At 70.7% G+C, this 22,605-nt stretch overlaps 6 protein-coding genes and 2 long non-coding RNA genes across 9 annotated transcripts in view; 4 read left to right on the top strand and 4 right to left on the bottom strand.

Moving 5' to 3' along the window:
• Positions 1-644: 644 nt before the first annotated feature.
• On the top strand, positions 645-6,116 carry LOC125334877 (vasodilator stimulated phosphoprotein). Its single transcript, XM_048322085.1, is given in 16 exon segments — positions 645-1,513; positions 3,167-3,338; positions 3,786-3,812; positions 3,814-3,894; positions 3,896-3,956; positions 4,036-4,099; positions 4,201-4,241; positions 4,336-4,377; positions 4,428-4,555; positions 4,642-4,751; positions 4,832-4,874; positions 4,973-5,015; positions 5,242-5,287; positions 5,363-5,432; positions 5,515-5,572; positions 5,682-6,116. Coding segments are annotated over 16 exon segments (1,113 nt in total). The 5' UTR covers positions 645-1,424; the 3' UTR covers positions 5,720-6,116.
• Positions 5,830-22,605, bottom strand: part of SUPT5H (SPT5 homolog, DSIF elongation factor subunit) — a gene marked incomplete at its 3' end in the record, with an annotated part of 23,855 nt that continues 7,079 nt past the window's right edge. The window contains 1 exon segment of the mRNA XM_048322073.1: positions 5,830-5,838. Coding sequence (XP_048178030.1) covers positions 5,830-5,838 — 9 coding nt within the window.
• OPA3 (outer mitochondrial membrane lipid metabolism regulator OPA3) lies at positions 6,314-7,471 on the bottom strand. Its single transcript, XM_048320725.1, has 2 exons — positions 7,304-7,471; positions 6,314-6,795 (listed from the first exon to the last, which is right to left on the bottom strand). The coding sequence occupies exons 1-2, from the start codon at positions 7,443-7,445 to the stop codon at positions 6,332-6,334; spliced, it is 606 nt and encodes a 201-aa protein (XP_048176682.1). The 5' UTR covers positions 7,446-7,471; the 3' UTR covers positions 6,314-6,331.
• Positions 8,138-12,570, top strand: GIPR (gastric inhibitory polypeptide receptor). The gene is made up of 12 exons (XM_048320701.1): positions 8,138-8,272; positions 8,874-8,961; positions 9,037-9,329; positions 10,194-10,297; positions 10,541-10,682; positions 10,980-11,133; positions 11,419-11,479; positions 11,581-11,650; positions 11,749-11,837; positions 12,000-12,138; positions 12,260-12,301; positions 12,384-12,570. Exons 1-12 carry the CDS (start codon positions 8,216-8,218, stop codon positions 12,504-12,506), a joined length of 1,362 nt encoding a protein of 453 aa, XP_048176658.1. The 5' UTR covers positions 8,138-8,215; the 3' UTR covers positions 12,507-12,570.
• On the top strand, positions 12,932-15,524 carry FBXO46 (F-box protein 46). Of its 2 annotated transcripts, none has more exons than XM_048320663.1 (2): positions 12,932-12,963; positions 13,664-15,524. In XM_048320663.1, the coding sequence occupies exon 2, from the start codon at positions 13,706-13,708 to the stop codon at positions 15,431-15,433; it is 1,728 nt and encodes a 575-aa protein (XP_048176620.1). In that variant the 5' UTR covers positions 12,932-12,963; positions 13,664-13,705; the 3' UTR covers positions 15,434-15,524. The 2 variants fall into 2 exon arrangements, with proteins under 2 accessions (XP_048176620.1, XP_048176629.1); XM_048320672.1 differs by lacking the exon at positions 12,932-12,963 and adding an exon at positions 13,020-13,073.
• On the top strand, positions 16,184-19,226 carry QPCTL (glutaminyl-peptide cyclotransferase like). The gene is given in 9 exon segments (XM_048320713.1): positions 16,184-16,420; positions 16,791-16,931; positions 17,355-17,630; positions 17,954-18,103; positions 18,482-18,581; positions 18,800-18,916; positions 19,079-19,158; positions 19,160-19,195; positions 19,197-19,226. Coding segments are annotated over 9 exon segments (1,152 nt in total). The 5' UTR covers positions 16,184-16,198.
• On the bottom strand, positions 17,990-18,404 carry LOC125334184. The gene is made up of 2 exons (XR_007207096.1): positions 18,341-18,404; positions 17,990-18,202 (listed from the first exon to the last, which is right to left on the bottom strand). It is a non-coding gene; the product is annotated as an uncharacterized LOC125334184 (long non-coding RNA).
• Positions 19,426-20,477, bottom strand: LOC125334181. Its single transcript, XR_007207094.1, has 3 exons — positions 20,361-20,477; positions 19,721-20,160; positions 19,426-19,514 (listed from the first exon to the last, which is right to left on the bottom strand). It is a non-coding gene; the product is annotated as an uncharacterized LOC125334181 (long non-coding RNA).

Here is a 22,605-nt window from a genome sequence, read left to right as displayed (position 1 = left end):
TTCCCGTAGCCCCAGTCCCTCCCGGTGCTGCCCCCGTCCCTCCCGGTGCTGCCCCGGTCCCCGGCCACTCCCGATGCCCCCCTGCCGCGCCATCCCCGTCCCCTCTCGGTGCCGAACCATCCCCAGTTCCCGGTGCCCCCATCCCCCGCCACTCCCAGTCCTTCCGTCCCCGGTTCCTCCCGGTTCCCGCAGCCCCGATCCCCCCATCCCCGGCTTCCTCGGCCCCTCCCTGTTCCCTGCTCCCGGTGCCGATCCCCAGTACCGATTCCCGGTTCCCCATCCCCGGTACCTCCCGCATCCCGCAGCCCCTCCCGCTCCCTCCATCCCCAGCCCCTCCCTGCGCCCCGTTCCCGGTTCCCGGTACCCCATCCCCGGCCCCTCCCGGTGCCGCCGCGCCCTCCCCGTTCCCCGCTTCCCGCTCCCGGTTCCCGGTGCCGGTGCCCGGTCCGTACTGCAGTGGGCGAAGCCCAGGACCTGCCCCATGGCGGCGGCCCCCGCATGGGGCTCCCGGTCGCGCTCGGCCCCGCCGCGCCCGGGCCGGCCCCGCCGCGCATCACCGCAGCGCCATGGCGGGGCCCGGGGCCGCGGACAAAGGGCGGCGGCGGCGGCGGCGGCGGCGGGGGAGAGGGGCGGGGCGGGGGGCGGGACCGCACCGGAGAGCCGGGAATGGGGAACCGGCACCGGGAACCGGCACCGGGAACCGGCACTGGGAAGCGGGAACAGGCACCGGAGAGCTGGGAATGGGGAACCGGCACCGGGAACAGACACTGGGAGCCGGCACCGGAGAGCCGGGAATGGGGAACCGGCACCGGGAACCGACACGGGCACTGGGAACCGAGAACTGCGAACCGGCACCGGGAACAGGGAACCGACACCAGGAACCGGCACCGGAGAGCCGGGAACCGGGCACCGGGAACTGGGAACTGGCACTGGGATCCGGGAAGCGACACCGGAGAGCCGGGAAGCGACACTGGGAAGCAGGAACCGGGCACTGGGAGCCGGGAACCGACATCGGGCACCGGGAACTGGGAACGGAGACCCGGAATCGGCACCGGGAACTGGGCACCGACCCCGGGGTGCCCCAGTTCCCCTCGGACCTCCCAGTGGCCCCCAGGACCTTCCCAGTGTCCCCCAGCACCTCCCAGTGTCCCCCCAGGACCCTCCCAGTGCCCCCCCAGGACCTCCCAGTCCCCAGAACCGGAGCCCTCGGGGGGACACCAGCTGGACGCGGGTGGGGGACACCGGGGGGACACCGGGGGGTCCGTTGGAGGACACTGGGGTGACACTGGGGGGTACACTGGGCGTTACTGGTCCTCGATGGGCCGCGCGCGCCGCCGTTGCCGCTTTAAGGAGGCCCGGGGGGATCTCCCGGTCTCCGCCGCCGTTACCGGGAGGGGCGGGGACGGGCGGGCGGGGTGCGGCCCATGGGGGGCGGGGCCTCTCGCCGGGACCGGCGGGTCCGGCCCCCGCCGCCACCGGAAGGGCCCGGACCGGCCGCGGCCGCCAGCATGAGGTGAGCAGGGATCGGTACTGGGAGTACCGGGAGCAACTGGGAGTGCCGCGCACCGGCGCTGGAGGGACTGGGGGAGCCATTAACGGGCGCGGGGGGCACCGGGGGCGCTGGGAGCGGGAACTGGGCGCTCTGGGAGCACCGGGGGTCGGTACTGGGCGAAGTGGGAGCGCTGGGAGCACCGGACAGCGGCGCTGGGGGCACTGGGAGAGCCGGTAACGGGCACTGGGCGGCCCCGCGGTCGGTACTGGAGGCACTGGGGGCACCGGTAACGGGAGCACCGGACAGCGGCGCTGGGGGCAACGGGCGGCGCCGGTAACGGGCACTGGGAGAACTGGTTCCGGGGGTTGCGGGTGCTGGGCAGCACCGGGAGAGCTGGGATCCGGAACTGGGAGCACCGGGAGCACTGGGAGCACCGGGAAGCGGTACTGGGAAAACCGGGAACTGGGACTGGGAGCGCTGGGAAAACCGGGAAGTGAGACTGGGGGCACTGGGAGCGCTGGGAATCGCTACTGGGAATACCGGGAGAACCGGGAAGTGGGACTGGGAGCTCTGGGAAAACCGGGAACTGGGACTGGGAGCGCTGGGAAAACCGGGAAGTGGGACTGGGGGGCACTGGGAGTGCTGGGAATCGGTACTGGGCTTACTGGGAGAACCGGGAGCGGGCACGGAGAGGGACCGGAAGAACGGAGCGACGGGCACCGGGAGTGAGCAGGGAGCCCTGGGAACGGGAACTGGGAGTACCGGGAACGGGCACTGGGAGCCTTGGGAGCACCGGGAGCGGGCAGGGAGCGCTGGGATCGGGCGTGGGAGCACTGGGAACGGGCACTGGGAGTACTGAGAGCCGCTACCAGAGGGCACTCGGAGCACTGGGGAGCACCGGGAACGGGCACTGGGAACACTGGGAGCACTGGAATGGGCACTGGGAGCACTGGGAGCACCAGGAACGGGCATTGGGAACACTGGGAGCACTGGGAATGGACACTGGGAGCACTGGGAACACCGGGAACGGGCACTGGGAGCACTGGGAGCACTGGGAACACTGGGAACACTGGGAGGAAGTGGGGGAGGGGCCGCCTGGGGTGAAGAGGAAGGAAAAGGGGGGGCCAGGGGGAAGTTTTGGGGTGCGGGGGGGGAGTTTGGGGGGGCAGCTCCCGGGGTGCCCCAAGGTTCGGCGGAGGGGGGTCCCCGGCTCGGGGGGTCCCCAAATTCCCACCCCGGGGGGGTCCCTGCGCCACCCCAGGGGGTCCCCAAGTACCCAGGGGTCCCAAATGGGGGGGGGGGTCCCACACACTGGGGGTGTCCCATCCCACACTGGGGGGGTTTCAGCATCCTGGGGGTCCCAAATTGGGGGCGTCCCACATTCGGGAGGGGGTCCCACACACTGGGGGTGTCCCATCCCACACTGGGGGGGTTTCAGCATCTTGGGGATCCCAAACTGGGGGTGTCCCACATTGGGGGGGAGAGTCCCACACACTGGGGAGTCCCTGTCTAAGGGGGGATCCTCAAGCACCCAGGGGTCCGACATTGGGGGGTTCCATGCGGGGGGGTCCCCATATAAAGGAGGGATCCCCTAGTTTGGGGGGGGGGGGTCCAGCCCCTTTCGGGGGGGGGTCCAGCCCCTCGGGGGGCGTGACCCAGCCGTGCCTCCCCCAGCGAGCAGGTGCTGTGCAGCGCCCGGGCCTCGGTGCTGCTCTACGACGAGGGGCAGCGGCAGTGGGTGCCCGCGGGGGGGCCCCCGCAGAGCCCCAGCTGTGTCCAGCTGTTCCACCAGCCCAGCACCCACAGCTTCCGCCTCGTGGGGCGCCGGCTGCACCCCGAGCAGCAGGTGAGGGGGCGCGGGGGGGGGCAGCCGGGGGCGGGGGGCAATGGGGTCACCAGGGTAATGGGGGAGGATTGGGGGGGCCATGGTGGAAATGGGAGTGGGGGTCTCTATGGGGCACACACGGAGGGGGGGGCTATGGGGTCACGGTAGAAATGGGGGGGCTGGGGCCCCTGTGGGGGTGGGGGGGGCTCTATGGGGCACCCATGGGTGGGGGGCTGGGGGCTCACGGTAGAAATGAGGGGGGTGGGGATCCCCATGGGGGTGGGGGAGCTCTGTGGGGCACCCACGGATTTTGGGGAGGGGCCTTTCTGTGACCCCTTTGACCATGTGGGCGGACACCCGTGATTTTGGGGGGGGGGGCTCTATGGGGCGTCCATGGTTTTGGGGGTCACCCCCATGGTTTGGGGGGGTCTCTCCATGTCTCATCTCCCTCCCCCCACCCCCCCCCAGGTGGTCCTGAACTGCCCCTTGGGGCGGGGGGCTGCGCTACAGCCAGGCCACCCCCCAGTTCCACCAGTGGCGCGAGGGCCGCCGGGTCTGGGGGCTCAGCTTCGTGGCCCCCCCCCGAGGCCGCCCAGTTCGCTGCCTCGGTGCTCCGGGCGCTGCAGGCGCTCGACCAGGGTGAGTCTCAGGTCTCGAGAGGGGTCCCCAACCCCCGTGTCCCCCCCAGAATCACCTTTGGGTGTCCTCTCCCCCCCAGGAACGCCGCCGTCCCGGCCAGACCCCGATGGGTCAGCACCGGACCAGCCTGAGCAGCAGGAGAGGTGGGGGGAACCCCAATTTGGGGGGGGGGGGGAACATACATGGGAACCCCCACATTTGAGGGGGGGGGCACTGGGGGTGTTGACGCTTTCTTCCCCCTCAGGCCAGTGATGGATGAGTCCGAGCGCCGAGGGATGGCTGCAGGTGGGTGAGGTGGGGGCTTCAACCCCGACCTCCCCCCACCAAAAAAATGGGCTCCCCCCATTGGTCCCCCCAAATTTCTCTTTTTTCCCCCCAGGACCCCCAGCTGTGGCCCCCGGAGCCCCCCCTCCGCCCCCCGGCCCTCCCCCGCCTCCAGGCCCCCCCCCCGCCCCCCCGGGCCCCCCCCAGCTCCGGGGGTACCCCCGGCCCCCCCATTGCAGGGGGGGGGCTCCGAGGGGGTGCCAGGGGGGGTCCCCGGGGGGGTCTCCGGCTTTGCCGCCGCCATCGCGGGGGCCAAACTCAGGAAAGTCGGGAAGGTGAGTGTCGGGGGGGGTAATTAATAGGATGGGGGAGGGTAATTAATTGGGGACAGCGTCCCTCTTCACCCCGTTTGTCCCATCAGGATGAGACCCCGAGTGGGGGGGCCACCCCCGTTCCCCCCCCCAAAGCCGACGGGGCCCCCCGGGCTGGGGGAGGGCTGATGGAGGAGATGAGCGCCATGCTGGCCCGCAGGTGAGGGGGGGGGCGGGACAATTTGGGGGGGCCCCCCTCAATTCCCACGCTGACCCCTCCCTTTAATCCCCCCACCCCAGGAGGAAAGCCGCGGAGCAGCCAAAGGACGATGACGTCACCAACGTCAGTACCCCCACCTAAAAAATTTGGGGAGGAAGGGGGGGGGTCTCTCTGCCTCCCCCTCGCCCCAGCCCTCTCCCCCCAAATTTCTGCCCCCGCAGGACGAGGCGGAGCCTGGCGCGAGGACGGCGGGGCCGCCGCCGGGTGAGCGCGCGGACTCCAACCCCCAGCATGCACCGCGGTGGGGGCGCGCGGCCGGGCACGGTGCGAACGCGCGGGGCATCCAGGGAACTGTAGTTCTAAAAAAAAAAAAAAAAAAAAAACTTGGCGGAGGAACCGGGAGGGTTTGCCGGGAGGCTTTTTTGGGGAAGGCGGGGGGGGGGGTTAGGGGTCCAGCCTTCCTCTCACCCCTTGGCCTATCCCCCCGCAGAGCCCGTACGGAGGCCGTGGGAAAAATCCAGCTCCACTCTGCCCAGGTGGGTTTTGGGGGCTTGGGGGGGAGGGAGGGGGGTCTGTGGGGGTCCCTAATTCATTCTTTCAACCCCCCCCAGGATGAAATCGGCCGTTCCAGCCCCCTCCTCCGAGCCCCACAGTGAGCTGGACCTGGAGCGGTTCAAACTGGTACCGGTTTGGGTGGTGGGGGGGAATTTGGGGAGGGGGTTTATGTGGTGTGCCCCTCCCCCTCACCTTGTGAGCCCCCCAGGAGCTGCTGGAGGAGCTGCGGAGGGAGCTGCAGAAGATGAAGGAGGAGATCATCGAAGGTGGGGGGGCTTGGGAGAATGGGGAGGGGGGGTAGCAGAGGGGGCCAGGGGGGGTGACAATGACAACGCCCCCCCCCCCCCCCCCAACGCTTCTTCTGTTCCCCCCCAGCGTTCGTGATGGAGCTGCGGAAGCGAAACGGACCCTGACCCCCCATCTCCCACCCCCCACCACGCCACGGGCCCGGATTTGGGGGGGCAGAGGGGGTGGTGTCCCCCCCCACTCTCCCCCCCCAGCCCACCCTCACCATTTTACCCCCCTCACCGCCCTGGGGGGGCTCCGGGCCAGGCCCCCCAGGCTGTGCCTTACCGGCAGGGGGGGCCCCGAGCCCCCCCACACTGTGCCCCCCACTCACCGCCAACCGGGGACCCCATTTTTTACACTGGGGGGGGAGGAGGGGGAAGGGGAACCCCCCCCCCTTTTTCCCCTTCCCTCCCCCGGCCCCCCCGGGGTCTTTTTTAAGCCACTTTTGGGTTTTTCACTTTTTTTTTGGGTTATTTGGGGGGGGTCTCCCCTACCAGCACCAATAAACGGTTTTCTACGGGACCCTCGTGGCCTTGGGGGGAGTCCCTGGGGGGGGCCACCGGGGGCGGGGCTTTAATGGGCACCCCCCCAGCAGAGGAGGACACGTGCTCAGCACCTGCTGACTGATCCGTGTTCTCCTCATCCGACCCCTCCCCACCAGACACACCCGAACGGCCGCGCCCACCCTCCATAGCCCCGTCCCTCAAAGGCAGCGCGAGCAGGACACCAAAAGTGCTTTAATGCGTGGGGGTGTGGCCTGTCGCGACAGGGGCGTGTCCAGAGCCCGCCGGGGCGTGTCCAGAGCCAGCGGGGGCGGGGCCAGCCCCAGCAGCGGCCATCACAGCTTGGGCAGGGGCGTTTCCTGAGCTCCCTAGGGCGTGTCCGGCCCCTCCCTGGGCGTGTCCGGCCCCTCCCTGGGCGCGTCCCTGGGCCCGCAGCTCGTCCAGGTCCCTCTGGAGCTGCTCGAGGCCCTGCCGGAGGTCACTGAGGGTCTGCTCCAGGTGCTCCTCGCGGCGCCGGCTCTGCCCTGCCTGCCGCAGGTACTCGAGGTAGAGGCAGAGCCCCCCGACCCCGAAGACCAGGGCCTCCCCCAGCAGCTCGGCCCCGAGCTCGGCCGCCGCGTCCTCATTCAGGGGCTTCACGGCCGCCCCGCGGAAGCCCAGGAGGCGCATCTTGGTTCGCATCTCCACCCAGTGGTAAACTGGGGGGAGAGAAAGGGGTTAGGGACCCCCGAAAGGCGGGTGCGGACAGCCCCAAACCCAGCCAGAAACGTCCCTAAATCTGGCCGTAAATCCCCTCCAAGTCCAGCCACAGATCTCCCACAAACCAATCCCAGATCCCCCCCAAATCCATCCACAGATCCCCCCTAAACCCATCCACAGATCCCCCCCAAATCCATCCACAGACACCCCCCAAACCAACCCCCTGCCACAGCGTCCCCACGTGTCCCCAACGTCCTTGTTACCCCCCCTCACTCACACTGGGCAGGCGAAGCACCGGAAGAAGGGGCTGGAGCAGGGTCCCCCCCATGTCCCCCGGTGTCCCCACGCCCCCGTGACCCCTCCCTGCCCCCTGTCACTCACGCTGGGCAGGGGGCAGGCAGATATGGGGCTGGAAGGAGGGTCCGGGGCGGGGTCCCCCCGTATTCCCCGACGTCCCCAAGGTGTTCCCACGCCCCCCGTGACCCCTCCCCGGCCGCGGTCACTCACGCTGGGCGGGGGGCAGGCAGATGTAGGTGCGGAAGAAGGGGGACGCGCGCGCCCCCGCCTTGATGCGCGCGGCCAGGGGCCGGCTGAGCTGGCGCGCGCCCAGCGTCAGCAGCTTGGCCAGCGGGAACGCGCCCGCCACCATCCTCGGCGCGGGGGGCGCGCGGTGATGACGTCACGCCGCACGCGCGGGCGCGCACGTGGGTGTGGAGGCGGGGGCGCGCCTCAGGTTTGGACACGCCCCCCCCCTTGGTGGCGCCCCCTGGTGGATGCGCGCACCCCCTCCGTAGGGACACGCCCCCTTCTCCTGGGGACACGCCCACACAGCCGGGGGACACTGGGGGACATTGGGGGACATTGGGGGACACTGGGGGACAATGGGGGACACTGGGGGGACACTGGGGGACATTGGGGGACACTTGGGGACACTGGGGGACACTGGGGGGACACTGGGGGACATTGGGGGACACTTGGGGACACTGGGGGACACATTGGGGGACACTGGGAGACACTGGGGGGACACTGGGGGGACACTGGGGGACATTGGGGGACATTGGGGGACACTGGGGGACAATGGGGGACACATTGGGGGACACTGGGGGACACTGGGGGACAATGGGGGACACATTGGGGGACACTGGGAGACACTGGGACACCTGTGGGGGACACTGGGACACCCATGAGGATGCTGGGACACACCTGGGTGGCACTGGGACCCCGCGGGTGACACTGAGGCTCCTCCCGCGCCCCCCCCGCGCGCCCCCCGCCCCTCCCGGGGGCGGTCCCAGCCGGTGCCGGTGTCACCCGAGGGTGACAGAGCCACTCGCGGAGCCGGTACCGGGGGACGGAGGGTAGAGGACACCCCGGGACCCCCCAGGGCCACCTGGATCCCCCCAGGGCCACCCAGGAGCCACCATGGGGCAGTGGGCAGCGACCCCCGCCCCGCTGAGCTATGGCCCGCATGGAGCAGAGGTGAGATCCCCCCTCGAGTCCCCCCGATGTCCCCTGAAGTCTCCCCGATGTCCCCCGCTGTCCTCCAATGCCCCCCATCCCTCGATGTCCCCGATGTCCCCCGGTCATCCTCCGCTGTCCCTGCTGTCCTTGCGCTGTCCCCCCACGCTCTCCCGCTGTCCCCCGATGTCCCTCTCTATCGCCAACTGTCCTTCAATGTCCCGCGATGTCCCCCGGTGTCCCCTCACTGTGTCCCGATGTCCCACTCTGTCACTCTGCTGTCCCTCGCTCTCTCCCGATGTCCCCCCCACTGTCTCCTGTTGTCCCGCGCTGTCCCCGATGTCCACCTCTCTTCCCCCGCCATCTCCCGCTGATGTCCCTGCCGATGTCCCCTGCTCCGGCCCCCGCTGCTGTCCCCGCTGCTGTCCCCGCTGCTGTCCTCTCTGCTGTCCCCGCTGCTGTCCCCTCTGCTGTCCCCGCTGCTGTCCTCTCTGCTGTCCTCTCTGCTGTCCCCTCTGCTGTCCCCGCTGCTGTCCTCGCTGCTGTCCTCTCTGCTGTCCCCGCTACTGTCCCCGCTGATGTCCCCCCCGATGTCCCCCCGATGTCCCCGCTGTCCCCCCAGGAGCGCTCCGCCCAGGCCACCGTTGTCGCGTGGCGCCAGTACCGCCAGGCCTGCGAGCTGCACCTGCGCCTGGCCCCGCCCGCCCCGGGTGAGTGGCGACACCTTGGGGACACCGGGGACACTCGAGGACCCCCCTGACCCCTCCCCACGCCCCCCCACCCAGGACCCGTCTGCAACCGCAGCTTCGACCTCTACGCGTGCTGGGGGGACGCTGTCCCCAACAGCACCGCCACTGTCCCCTGCCCCTGGTACCTGCCCTGGTACCACCGAGGTAACGCGGGGGCGGCCCCGGGAGTCCCCGGGGAGGGGACAGCGGGTGACAGCGGTGCCACAGTGCAGGGCGGGGTGGTGGCGCGGCGCTGCGGCCCCGACGGGCGCTGGGTGACAGACGACAGCGGGAGGCCCTGGCAGGACAATTCCCAGTGCGAGGACCTGGCGCAGGTGCAGCCGCTGCAGGTGGGGACAGCGCGGGGACAGAGGGGGGACAGCATGGGGACATCGTGAGGACAGCGCGGGGACACGGCGGGGAGAGAGGGGGACAGCGCGGGACAGCAGGGGGGACAGCTCGGGGACAGAGGGGGGACAGCGAGGGGACACTCACTGTGGGTGGGGAGAGAGGGAGACAGAAAGGGACAGCAGGGGGACGGGGCAGGGACACCGCAAGCACATGGGGGAGACAGTGCAGGGACACAGCGCGAGGGGACAGGGGGCAGGGATGCGAGGGGACATCGCGGAGGGACATCGGGGGACAGCACGGGGACGGCGCGGGGACATTGTGGGCACACGGTGGGGGCAGCGTGGTGGGGCACGGGGGAGTGACGCTGTAGGGGACAGCAGGGGGACACAGTGGGGTGACACCGTGGGGAGCCACCATGCTGGGAGGTGCCATGTGCCCGTGGCTGTGTCGTGCCGTGCTCCCTGTCACACTGTGCCCCGCGTGTGTCACACTGTGCCCCGTGTCGTGCTGTGTCCCGTGTCGTGCTGTGCCCTGCCTGTGTCACACTGTGCCCCGTGTGACACCGTGTGACACTCCGCGGCGCCTCGTGCCACGCTGTGCCGGGACATGTGTCACACCGTGTGTTGCCCTGTGCCGTGCCCTGTGTCCCGTGTCCCCTGCCGTGTGCCATGTCCCCTGCCGTGCCCTGTGTCCCGTGTGCCATGTCACGTCCCGTGTCCCCTGCTGTGCCATGTCTGCCGTGTCCCTTGCTGTCCCCATGCTATGCCATGTCCCGTGTCCCGTGTCCCGTGCTGTTCCCATGCCATGTCCACTGTGTCCCCGTGTCCCCCGTGTCCCCCTGCCGTGTCCCCGTGTCCCCGCAGCGCCAGGCGTGGCTGCTGGAGCAGTTCCGCCTCCTCTACACCGTGGGATATTCCCTGTCCCTTGTCGCGCTGGTGGTGGCGCTGCTGCTGCTGCTGCTGCTCAGGTAGGGACACACCTTTGAGTCTGTGACACACCTGGGGGCTGTGTCACACCTGGGGGCACCTGGGGGGCTGTGTCACCCTTGAGACTGTCACACCCGGGGCACTGGCACCCTCGGGGCACTGGCACCCCTGGGCGCTGCTGCCCCCCGCGGGGGTGTCACCCACGGGATGTCCCCGGTGTCGGTATCACCCACGGGATGTCCCCCGTGGCCGTGTCACCCGTGGCCGTGTCCCTGTCCCCGCAGGCGCCTGCGCTGCACCCGGAACCTGATCCACGCCAACCTCTTTGTGTCCTTCGCGCTCCGGGCCGGCGCCATCCTCACGCGGGACGCGCTGCTGCCCCACGGCCACGGCCACGGCCACCCCCTGCAGCTGCTGGGCATGCAGGTGGGCACCCCGGGCAGGGGACACCCACGGGGACACTCATGGAGACGCCCACGGGAGCGGGTGACACTCACGGGGAGGTTGGGGGGAACACACGGGGACACCCACGGGGTCTCGGGGACACCCACGGGAGCGGGTGACACCCATGGGGAGGAGGGGGACAACACAAGGGGACATCCACGGGGGTCTCGGGGACATCCCCGGGGGCGGGTGTCACCCGCTCCCCGTGGCCGCGCGGGGCCGGGGCCGCCCCGGGCCGCCCTCCCGCGGGGCGGGGAGGGGACAGCGGTGTCGCCGCAGGCGGGCCCCGCGTGTCGCGTGGCGCAGAGCCTGGCCCAGTACTGCGTGGGCGCCAACTACGCGTGGGCCATGGCCGAGGGGCTCTTCCTGCTGCGCCTCCTCGTCACCACCTCGGGTCGCCGCTGTGTCCCCGCCTTCTTGCTGCTCGGCTGGGGTGCGCCACGTGTCGCCGGTGTCGCCTGTGTCGCCTGTGTCTCCTGTGTCACCTGTGTCACTGTGTAACCGCGTCACCCCTGTCACCTCCTGCGCCTTTGTGTAGCCCTGTGTCCTCTCGTGCCCCGTCCCGAGTCTCTCCATGTCCCTCTCTGTGCCACCTGCTGTCCCCCGTGTCACCTGTGTCACCTCCTGTTCCTCTGTGACCTGCCATGTCCCCCCGTGCCCCCCCCCCCCGTGTCCCCCGGTGTCCCCGTGTCCCCCTAACCAGGTGTGTCCCCCCCAGGTGTCCCCGTGGTCTTCGTGGTCCCCTGGGTTGTCCTGAGGTACCTGTACGAGAATGAGGGGTGAGGCCACCTGTCCCCTGCCTTGTCCCCACATTGTCCCCTCCTCCAGGGGACAATGGTGACACAGGCGGGAGGGGCTGAGCGTGTCCCCCCCCCCGCAGGTGCTGGGAACGCAACGAGAAGGTGGCGGTGTGGTGGGTGATCCGCTGTCCCATTCTGGTGGCTGTCGCGGTGGGTGACATTGTGGTGGGGCAGGGGGGGTGGCGGTGTCCCCACCTCACCCTGGAGGTGTCACTGCAGGTGTCCCCTGTGTCCCCTCCACCCCCCAGGTGAACTTCGTGGTGTTCATGCGAATCGTCCGGATCCTGGTGGCCAAAGTGCGCGCGCACCAGGTGTCCCGCGGGGACACACGGCTCAGGTGGGGACACCGGGGACGGGTGGGGGCATCACGGGGATGTGGGGACACTCCCGGGACAGGTGGGGACACCAGGTCCCCAAGGGCTCCCCATCCCTGGGGGTGTCCCCAGATCTCCCTGGGCATGTTCCAGCCGTGTCCTCGCGTGTCCCTGCGTGTCCCCAGGCTGGCGCGCTCCACGCTGACGCTGATCCCGCTGCTCGGGGTGCACGAGGTGGTTTTTGCCCTGGCCGGGGAGGGCGAAGGAGGCGGCGGCCTGAGGCTGGCGCGGCTCTGCCTCCACCTGCTGCTCACCTCGGCCCAGGTGAGGGGACACGGGGAACGATGGGGGGACAATGAGGGGACAAAAAAGGGGGACAATGGGGGCTGAAATGGGGGTTTAATGGGGGTTAATCGGGTGGCCCCCCACATGTCCCCCCACCCAGGGCCTGGTTGTCAGCATCCTGTACTGCTTCACCAACAAGGAGGTGCGTCCGCAACCGGGTCATGTCGCAATACGGTGCTGTGTATCACGAGATGCCGCCATATATCGTGACATGCCACCCGCAGGTGCAGGCCGAGGTCCGCCGGGGGTGGCAGCGGTGCCGTCTGGGTGTCCCCGGCCCCCCCAGGGGCCCCCGGAGGGGTCACTCCCGACAGGGGCAGCACCCAGTGGCCGAGAGCGGCTGCTGAGGGCCTCCAAGAGTTTGGGGGTGGGGGGGCGATTCTGGGGCAATTTGGGGCAAAATCTGGGGGATTTGGGTGTCCCCCTGATTTTGGGGGGGGGTCTGAAACGCTAGGGCCACGAGGGCCCTCAGGTTTGTACCCTCAGAAATAAAAAAAACCATGTAACCCCCAGGGGTGCTGTGCAGCCATTGTGGGGGGGCACTGCGGGCTACTGGGGGATACTGGAAGGTGGTGGGGGAACTACAACTCCCAACATGCCCCACGGCGCAGCGCCGAACATCACGGCAGGACTACAACTCCCGTGAAACTCCGCGCAGCCGCCCAGAGCCCGGCGGGAGCGAACTACAGCTCCCGTGATGTCCCGCGCGGCACAGGCGCGGAGGGCGGCGGGCACGAGCGCAGGCGCGGCGGGGCACCCCGGAAGCGGCCGGAGAGGCGGAGCGGCCGCGCCCGGCACAGCCCGGTGAGCGGGGGAGGGGCGGCGGCACCGGGTGGGGCCCGGCCAGCGCGGGAGGGGGAGGGACGTGGACGCGGAGCATCGCGGGACGTCCCGGGGAGCGGCCCAGCCCGCGGGTCGGTGGCTGAGAGCGGCCACGGGGCCTACCGGAGGGGACGGCGGGGGCTTGGGGGGGATCCCGGTGCGACACCGAGCACCGGCGCGGGGGAACGGGGCCATTCCGCCGACGCGCGGGGTGCGCCGGATGGGCTCGGTTGTGTCCTCGCGGCCCCACCGTGGCGGGGCCGGGCCCGGTAACGCGTCCCCCCCGCGGAACACCGGCGCCGATTCCCCCCCGGCCCCCCCCCGGGCCCACGCGGGACCGGGACCGCGGCGCGGTGCGGGCGGGGCCCTAAGGCCACGCCCCCTTGAGGCCACGCCCATCGCCCCGGCCACTCCCCCGCCGCGCCGCGCGCCTCCGTCCATATATGGGCATGGCCCGAGCACCGCGCGCTGATTGGCCGCCGCCCGGGCGCGCGCGGGGGCAAGGCGTTAAACGGGCGGGTCGTGGCCTCCAGGGGGGCGGGGCATGAGGGGGCGGGGCTTAGCGGGTTCGGGGGCGGGGCTTGCGCCGCGCGTGGGAGGGGGGAGCAGCCCCGCGATGTCCCCGAGGGTCCCCTGAGTGTCCCCGGAGCCCCCCCCGCCCTCACCGGCCGTCTCTCCGCAGGCCCGGGCGGCCCCGGCGGCGTGGCCGTGCCATGCGGCGCTGATGGAGCCCAACGCCTTCCCGCAGCTGCAGCTGTGGTGCCCGCGGCCCTTCGGCACCTTCTCGCAGAACAAGCCATGTGCCCCCGCCGCAGCTGGCCCCGCGGCCCCCCGCAAGTCCCTGGGCTGCCGCCCCTCCGAGAACACCCCCCCGGAGCCCTCCGAGCCCGGCCCGGCGCCGGCGGCTGCCGCCGAGGACGGGCGGGTGCTGCTGGACACGTGGTACGTCATCAAGCCGGGCAACACCAAGGAGAAGGTGGCCTTCTTCGTGGCCCACCAGTGCGGCACCGGCGGCACCGGCGGCACCGGCGGCCGTGCCAGCACCATGAAGGTCAAGGGCAACTGGGGCAGCGATAGCTCCAAGGCCAAGCGGCGCCGGCGTTGCCACGACCCCAAGGCCGCACCGAGCCCACCCTGGTCCACCAGCTCCGGGGACACCCCCAAGGACCCTCCTAAGGACACCCCCAAGGACGCCCCGGGCGACGCCATTGGGGACAGCGCTGGGGACGCCCCGGACCTGCTGTCGGTGGCGGAGATGGTGGCGCTGGTGGAGCGGCGGGCGGCGCTGGCCCTGCAGAGCCTGCCCCGGCCCTGCGACGCGCCGGCGCCGCTGGTGCTGCTGGAGGCACCGGGCGGCCCCGAGTGCCGGCGTGTGGCCGCGGCTGTGGCCCAGTTCGAGTCACAGCAGCAGCACCGGGAGCACGGCGGGGCCCGGCCCAACGGGCTGTGCCGGGGAGGCCCCGCCACCGAATGCGCGCCGGGCACGGCAGCGGCAGCGGCAGGGCCTGGCGAGGTGCGGATTGCCTTCCGCATCTCAAGCGGGCGCGAGCCCCGCGCAGCCACCGCGGCCACCAGCGCTGTCCCCGAGCGTCCCCGCGCGCTGGGCGCCAAGGACCAGATCACCTGCGACCTGTACCGGCTGGTCAGCCCGGCGCGCGCCGGCGTGGAGCTGCTGCTGGCCGCCAAAGGGGACAAAGACGGCGCCGAGGAGGCGGCGGCGGCGGCGGAGCCGAGCGCCGGTGTTGCCGAGGGGCCGGCAGCGCCGCGGGACTGTGCGTCTGGCTTCCATGTGGACGTGGTGGTGACTGGCGTGGTGGACCAATGCGTGTTCTTTGGTAAGGACAGCGCCAAGCAGGTGACCGAGGAGACAGTGCGGCTGCCAGATGAGCCGCCGCCGCCAGGCCAGCTCTTCCTGCTGCCCGGCCAGCCCGAGGAGCCGGCAGCGGCCACGGCAGTGGCGCCGGGCCGGGAGGTGGCGGCCGGGGACCCGGCGCTGTGCCGGCTGTACCGGCACGTGTCCCACGACTTCCTGGAGATCCGGTTCAAGATCCAGCGGCTGCTGGAGCCGCGGCAGTACATGCTGCTGCTGCCCGAGCATGTCATGGTGAAGATCTTCAGCTACCTGCCCACGCAGGCGCTGGCCGCCCTCAAGTGCTCGTGCCACTACTTCAAGTCCATCATCGAGACCTTTGGCGTGCAGGCCACGGATTCCCGCTGGAACCGCGACCCCCTGTACCGCGACGACCCCTGCAAGCAGTGCAAGAAGCGCTATGAGCGCGGGGACGTGTCCCTGTGCCGCTGGCACCCCAAGCCCTACCACCACGACTTGCCCTACGGCCGCTCCTACTGGATGTGCTGCCGGCGGCCGGACCGGGAGGCGCCCGGCTGCCGGACGGGGCTGCATGACAACAACTGGGTGCACCCAGCCGGCCGCAGGGAGGACGGCAGGTGAAGGACGGATGTCTCAGCTCTGGGGGACGCTCTGGGGACACACTTTGGGGATGGGAGGGGCCGTGGAAGAGGATGGAAAAAAAGGAATGGAATGGTCGAGTGTGGAAGTGTGGAGGGGGAAAGGGGGGATGGGGTGGAGGTGGTTAGGGGTGTCCCCAGGGATGGGGGTGACCCCAACTGGGCTGGTGGCCTTGTGGAGGGTGACATTCCCCTCCAGGGTGGTGTCCCCACGGAGGCAATGGGGACAGCCAATGGCTATGACCCCAGCTGGGCTGGTGGCCCCATGGAGGGTGACATTCCCATGCAGGGTGGTGGCCCCATGACGGACAATGGGATCAACCCAATGGTGATGACCCCAGCTGGGCCGGTGGCCCTGCAAAGGACAGCGTCCCTCAGGGAGTCCCCATTGTCTGTGTCACCTCCCCTTGCCCCTTTGTGTCCCCCCGTGTCCCCGTTGTGTCCCCCGGTGTCCCCCCGTGTCCCTGTGTCCCCCCGATGTCCCCGTTGTGTCCCCCCGTGTCTCTGTTGTGTCCCCCGATGTCCCCCCGTGTCCCCGTTGTGTCCCCCGATGTCCCCCCGTGTCCCCGTTGTGTCCCCCGTGTTCCCGCCGTGTCGCCCGCTGTGGGCGTGGCCCTGCGGTCAGGCCCCGCTCCCCGCCCAATCCCCGCCGCCCTCGTCACCCGTGCGGCCACGCCCCCCTGCGGCCACGCCCATCACCAGCCATTGGCCCTCGTGTTCCCCGCCCCCGATAGGCTCCGCCCCCGCCATGCGCCAGGCCCCGGCCGGGTCGCGCCGCCCGCGGGCCGCGGGTTCGAGTCCCGGCCCGGTCCCGGTGCCACTCCCGGTCCCGGGGCCGGGCCCGTTCCGGGGGCTCCTCCCGCGGTCCCCCCGCCCAGCTCGGCCGCTGCTGCCGGTGCTGGCGCTGCTGGCGGCCGCCGCCGTCCTCTTCCTCGCCTGGCCCGGCGGGGAACGCGGAACAGCCGGCCCGGTGAGCGGGATTAACGGGGAGAGGGGAGGAGATTAACGGGGGAAGGGGGGGTTAACGGGAGCTCCCCCCAACCTTTCGGGACCAATCGGGACCCCCGGGAGCCCCTGATCTCCCCCGGATCCGTTATGGAGCGGGGCGGGGGGAATCGAAGGATGCCGGGGGGTCCCGGACCCCCAAAACCCCCCGGGGGAACCCCAGAACCCTCCAGGACCCCCAAAACCACTCCGGGACACTCCAAAGCCACACCGAGACACCCCCAAACCCCTCCAGGGCCCTCAAAACCTCTCCGGGACCCCTCAGACCCCTCCAGGACCCCCCAGTCTCCCCCAGATCTCTCGGGGACCCCTCAGACGGTGCCCTCCCCACCCAGGACGCCCCCGGCCCCCCCTCGGACCAAGCCCTACGGACCCTCCTGTCCCACCTGGACCCCGCCCGGCTCTGGGGGTCCCTCCTGCGGCCCCTCCTGCACGAGAGGGTCCCAGGGGGGCCCGGCAGCCGCGCAGCCCGGCAGGTGAGGCCCCCCCGAAAACCCCAAATCCACCCAGAGACCCCCCAGAGATCCCAAATCCACCCGGAGACCTCCCAGAGACCCCAAGTCCACCCGGAGACCCCCCCTCCCGTAAACCCCAAATCCACCTGGAGACCCCCAGAGACCCCAAATCCACCCAGAACCTCCCCCAATCCACCCCAGACTCCCCCAAATTCATCTATAACCCCCCCCGTCTCCCCCAAACCCCAAATCCCCCCAAATCCCTCTCAAATTCCCCCCAAATCCCCCCAATTTCTCCCCCAACCTCTCCCAGACCTCCCGAGTCCCCCCAGGCCTCCCAGAACCCCCCAAACCCCCTCCTGACTCCCCCAAATTCCCCCCAATCCCCTCCAAACCGTCCCCCCAGCGATGTCCCCCACCCCGTGTCCCCACCCCCTCTTCCAGCACATCCTGTCCCACCTGCGGTCACTCGGGGCCGGGTGGCACCTGGAGCTGGACACCTTCACCGCGCCCACGCCACGCGGCCAGGTGACCTTCAGCAGCGTGGTGGCCACGGCGGCGCCGGTGGCCGCGCGGCGCCTGGTGCTGGCCTGTCACTACGACACCAAGGTGCTGCCCACGGGCACCTTCGTGGGTGCCACTGATGCCGCCGTGCCCTGCGCCCTCCTGCTGGAGCTGGCCAGCGCGCTGGACACACACCTGCGGCGGCGGGAGGGACAGGTGAGGTCACCTGGACACCGCTTGGGGTCACCTGGAAACCCTTCGGGATACCTGGGGGTCACATGGGGATCACCTGGGCCACCTGAGTGCTCACCTGTGCTATCTGGGGGTCACCTGGCCCACCTGAGGGTCACCTGGGCTATCTGGGGGTCACCTGGGTCACCTGGGCTCTTCCTGGACACCCCTCAGGTATCCTTCACCCGGGGTCCCCACCGGCCACCTGTGTCCCCCACGGTCCCTCCACACCCAAGGCCACCCGGACAGGTGTGACACGTGTGCCACAAGTGCACCACGGGTGTGTGACGGGCCCGGTGTCCCCGCAGGACCCGCCGGTGACGCTGCAGTTGCTGTTCCTGGACGGGGAGGAGGCGTTTGGGGACTGGAGCGCCACCGACTCCCTGTACGGGGCGCGGCACCTGGCGGCCAAGATGGCGGCGAGGGGACACCCCGCGGGGTCAGAGGTCACCGCCATGGTCAGTGACATGGGGACACCCCGCGGGTCAGAGGTCACCGCCATGGTCAGTGACATGGGGACACCCGCGGGGTCAGGGGTCACCGCCATGGTCAGTGACCTGGGGACACCCGCGGGGTCAGGGGTCACCGCCATGGTCAGTGACATGGGGACATCCCCCAGGGTCAGAGGTCACTGCCATGGTCAGTGACATGGGGACACCCGCGGGGGTCAGGGATCACCCGCCATGGTCAGTGACATGGGGACACCCGCGGGGTCAGGGGTGACATGGAGGGGACACTGTGCCTGTGGTTGTGTCCCTGTCCCCACCATTGTCTCCACGTGCCTGTCCCCATGGCCATGTCCCCACCATGTCCCCGTGTCCCCACCGTGTCCCCAGAGCCTGCTGGTGCTGCTGGACCTGCTGGGTGGCCCCAGCCCCGCCATCCACAGCCACTTCCCCCACACCCACCAGTGGTTCCTGCGCCTCGTCGCCATCGGTGAGGACACAGGGACAGCGGGGACAGGGCTGGGGACACGGGGGGGAGGGGTGGGGACAAGGGGGAAGGGACGAGGACAGTGCCGGGACGGGTGGGGCCGGATGGGATCGGGACACGGGGACACGAACCCAGAGAGGGAGGGGACAGCGAGGGGGTGGCGGTGCCGCCGTATCCCCCCGATGTCCCCCCCGCTTGTCCCCCCGATGTCCCTACCGCAGAGCAGCGGCTGCGCCACCGGGGGCTGCTGCACTCGGCGCCGCCGGCCCCGCCCTTCTTCCGCCTCGGCCCCGCCCCTGGGCCCGTCGAGGACGATCACGTTCCCTTCCTGCAGCGAGGTGACTGTCCCCGAGTGTCCCCAGCCTGGCCCTGGGCTCCCCGCTGTCCCCCCGTGTCCCTCTGTGCTTCCCCCCGTGGCTCCCTGTGAGCTCCCGCTGTCCCCGCTGGTGTCCCCCGGTTTCCCCCGTGTGTCCCCCGCCATGTCCCCGCTGTCCCCGCAGGTGTCCCGGTGCTGCACCTGATCCCGACGCCGTTCCCACGGGTGTGGCACACGCCGGGGGACACCGAGGACAATCTGCACCCCCCCGACCGTGCAGGACCTGGCCAAGGTCCTTGTGGGTCTTCGTGGCCGAGTTCCTGCAGCTCTGAGCCTCCCCCCCCGAAAAAACCCAAACCCCCAAAAAACACGAAGTAAACCCCCAAAACCACCGAAATTCCCATTTATTGCCTGGACTTGGGGGCTCCGGGGGGTCACACCTGGGGGTGACAGAAAGGGGGGGTTAAAGGGAGGGAAGTTGGGGTCTTGGGGGGGATTTAGGGTCTTGGGAAGGGGATTTTGGGGTCTCACCACCCGCGTGGCCGAGGCTCTTTGGGGCTGCCGCTCTGGCCCGGGGGGGCTCAGCCGGGGGGTCCCCCCAGTGTCCGCTGGGGGTCCTGCTGCCAAAAACCGCTGTGAGACCCCCAAAACCCCCACATCCCTCCCTGGAACCCACAGAGAGACCCAAAGCCACAAACTCCCCACCTGGAACTCGCAGGGAGACCTCAAAACTCCCCAAACCTCACCCCACACTCCCGGCCCCAGTAACACCTGGACACCCAAATCCTGAACACCAAACCCCCCAAAAGCCCCCCCCAAACCTCACCTGCTGCTCCCCCTCCTCCTCCTGGCCACCGCCAGCCCCACTCCCGGCCCCAAAAGCAGCAGCGGGAGGCGCGCACAGCGCCAGGGGGGCCGGCCCGCGGCCTTTCGGGGTCGGGGGCGGTGCCCCCCACCTCCTCCTCGCAGCGCACCCCCATAAAGCCGGGGGCGCAGGCACAGACGGGCCCCGAGAAGTGCGTGAAGCAGGTGCCCCCGTGGGCACAGGGGTTCGGGGCGCAGGCTCCGGCGCGGCGGCGGCAGCGGGGCCCCCGAAGCCCAGGTGCAGGAGCAGGTGAAGGAGTTGGGGCCGTCCTGGCAGGTGCCCCCCGTGCGCGCAGGGATTTGGGGTGCAGTCGTCCGTGTTGTGTTGGCAGCGGCGCCCCGAAAAGCCCGGGGGGCAGCGGCACAGAGGGGTCAGGCCCTGGGAGTCCCGGCAGTGCCCGCCTGGGAGGGGGGATTTGGGGGAAAATGGGGGGGAAATGGGGAAAAAAGGGGATTTGGGCGGAAAAAGGGAGAAGGGGATTGGAGGGGGAAAAGGGGAGAAAAGAAGAAAAAAGAGGGGTCGGGGCATCAATTTTGGATTTCCTGGGGGTCGCGGGGGGGGGCTTTGGGGGGTTTTTGAGGTGGTTTTGGGGGTCTCTCACCGTTCAGGCAGTACTGGGGGTCACAACCGGTCTGCCCGGCGCTCGCAGTTGGAGCCCCGGAAGCCCGGGGGGGCAGCGGCAGGTGTACCCGGGGGCCCCGGGGGGAGTCCCGGGGGTCCCGGGGGGGGGGGGTCGGGGGCGCAGGCACCGCCGTTTGAAGCAGGGCCCGAGGGCGCAGGGGGAGGGGGGGCACCTCCGGGAGGGGGAACGGGGACACCCGGGATGGGATTGGCGACCCCCGGGAGAGGGTCCAGTGCCACCGGGAGCGGATCCGAGACCCCCGCAATCCCCGGGAGATGCTCTGAGACCCCCGGGAGTGGCTCCAGGAGCCCCGGGAGGGGATCTGGGACTCCCGGAAGATGATCCGAGACCGCCGGGAGCGGCTCCGGGACCCCCGGGAGGGGATCTGGGACTCCCGGGACCCCCGGGAGAGGGTCCGGGACCCCCGAAAGATGCTCTGATACCCCCGGGAGGGGCTCTGAGACCTCTAGGATCCCCGAAACCGGGTCTGGGACCCCCGGGAAGACATTGGGAACCTCCGGGACCCCTGGAAGAGGCTCTGAGACCCCCGGGAGCGGCTCCGGGTCGCGACCGAGCGAAGGCGGAGCCGGGACTTCGGGGGTCGCCACTGGGGCAACCGCAGGGGGGTCCAGGGCCACCCCCGGGGCCACCAGAGCCGCGGCCACCGGGGCCACCGCCGGTGCTTCCAAGGATGTTGCCGCTGTCGCCGCTGTCGCGGGGCTGTCGCAGGCGCCGGGGGGGCACAGCGACCCCCGCACTCCCCTGAGGGGACAGAGGGGGGGGTCAGGGGACCCCTAAACCCCGCGGGGGGGGTGCCGGGGGGGGTCGGGATCTGGGGGACTCACGGGGGGGCGCAGCAGCGGCTCCGGCAGCGTTGGGGGAGGGCGCAGGGGGGGGGCGCGCGGGGGGGGGAAGGGCAGCGCAGGCGGGTCCGAAGCGCAGCCCCCCCCAGCCCCCCCCCGCCACGGCCCCCCCGGCCTCAGGCGCTGTCGCGACACCGCGCGACCCAGAAGCCGCAGGGGGGGGCCTGGAGGGGGGGAGGGGGGAGGTCAGCAGCTCCAGACCCCCCCCCGAGACACCCAGCCCCAATTCACCTCCCCCAACCCCAAAACCCCCCCCCCCCCCCCAATCTCCGTTTGTTCCCCGCCCCCAAAATCCCCGATTTGTGCCCCATTTTCCCCCCCCGGGACCTCCAAATTTCTCCTCCCAACCCCCCCCGACCACTCTTTGCCCCCCCGCCCCTTTTTTCCCCCCTTGATCTCCCCTCCCCCCCTCTCTGAGACCCCTCCCCAATTCTCAGCCCCCCCCCAAATCCAAAATTTTACCCCCTAGACCCCCCCCCTCACCCCCGTTCTCCTCCAGCCGCCAGGACTCGACCACGAGTGAGACGCTGCCCTGGAGGGAGGACAAAATTTGGGGGGGAGGCTCAGATTTGGGGGAGGGTCTCGTATTTTGGGGTTTCTCATATTTTGAGGGGGGCTCAGATTTTGGGGGGAGGGTCTCACCGGCCAGGGGGAGGCGAGGGGCAGCCGCAGGGTCCGGGGGGCTCCGGGCGCGGGGGGGGCCCGGGGGGGCTCAGCGCGACCCCCAAGGCGCAGCCGCCCCCCCCGGGGGGGCGCAGGCAGAGCCGGAACAGGAGGCGGCACCGGGGGGGGGGGGGACCCCCGCAGACCCCCCCGGGAACCCCCCCGCGCCGAGAGCACCCGCAGCTCCAGGACCCCCGAGGGGCGCGCCTGGGGTGGGAGGGGGTGGAGAGTGAACCCCAAAAACCCCAAAATCCCCCCCCCCCCAGAGACCCCAAAATCCCCCTGAGACCCCAAATCCTCCCAAGCCCCCCAAACCTCCCCCGCAACCACAAAACGCCCCCTTAGTACCCCCCCTCCAACTCCCAGACCCCCCCCAGGGACCTCCCCCTCACCGGGGCGGGGCCGAGGAGGAGGAGGACGGGCAGGAGGGGGAGGGGCAGGAGGGGGAGGGCCCCCTCCATGGCCGGGGCTGGGGGTGGTCCCGGGGGTCGCGTCCGGGCCGGGGCTCGGCGGGGTCTGAGCCCAGCGGCGCCCCCAGACCCATTTGTAGGGGCCGAGCCCCGCCCATTCCCCAAACCCTGCCCAGTGTCCCAAAACCCCGCCCCCAGGGCTGAAGGAGGGCCCGGCCCCAGAAAACCCCCCCAAAAGACCCCAAATCCCTCCCCGGGACCTCAAAATCCCCATAAACTCCCCAAAAA

Source organism: Corvus hawaiiensis, chromosome 1, assembly GCF_020740725.1.
Source record: "Corvus hawaiiensis isolate bCorHaw1 chromosome 1, bCorHaw1.pri.cur, whole genome shotgun sequence".
In the NCBI taxonomy this organism is placed as follows: Eukaryota; Metazoa; Chordata; class Aves; order Passeriformes; family Corvidae; genus Corvus; species Corvus hawaiiensis.
Note: the sequence above shows the minus strand (reverse complement) of the source record. Positions and strands in the feature narration are given on the sequence as shown.

Bases quoted from the DNA above. Each gene is read 5' to 3' on its own strand.
- OPA3 (XM_048320725.1), bottom strand. From the start codon at position 7,445: ATGGTGGCGGGCGCGTTCCCGCTGGCCAAGCTGCTGACGCTGGGCGCG. The intron at 6,796-7,303 runs GTGAGTGACCGC...CTCTCCCCCCAG, and splicing joins CTGCCTGCCCCCCGCCCAGC to TTTACCACTGGGTGGAGATG.
- GIPR (XM_048320701.1), top strand. From the start codon at position 8,216: ATGGGGCAGTGGGCAGCGACCCCCGCCCCGCTGAGCTATGGCCCGCAT. The intron at 10,683-10,979 runs GTGGGCACCCCG...GTGTCGCCGCAG, and splicing joins TGCAGCTGCTGGGCATGCAG to GCGGGCCCCGCGTGTCGCGT. The intron at 11,651-11,748 runs GTGGGTGACATT...TCCACCCCCCAG, and splicing joins CCATTCTGGTGGCTGTCGCG to GTGAACTTCGTGGTGTTCAT.
- FBXO46 (XM_048320663.1), top strand. From the start codon at position 13,706: ATGGAGCCCAACGCCTTCCCGCAGCTGCAGCTGTGGTGCCCGCGGCCC.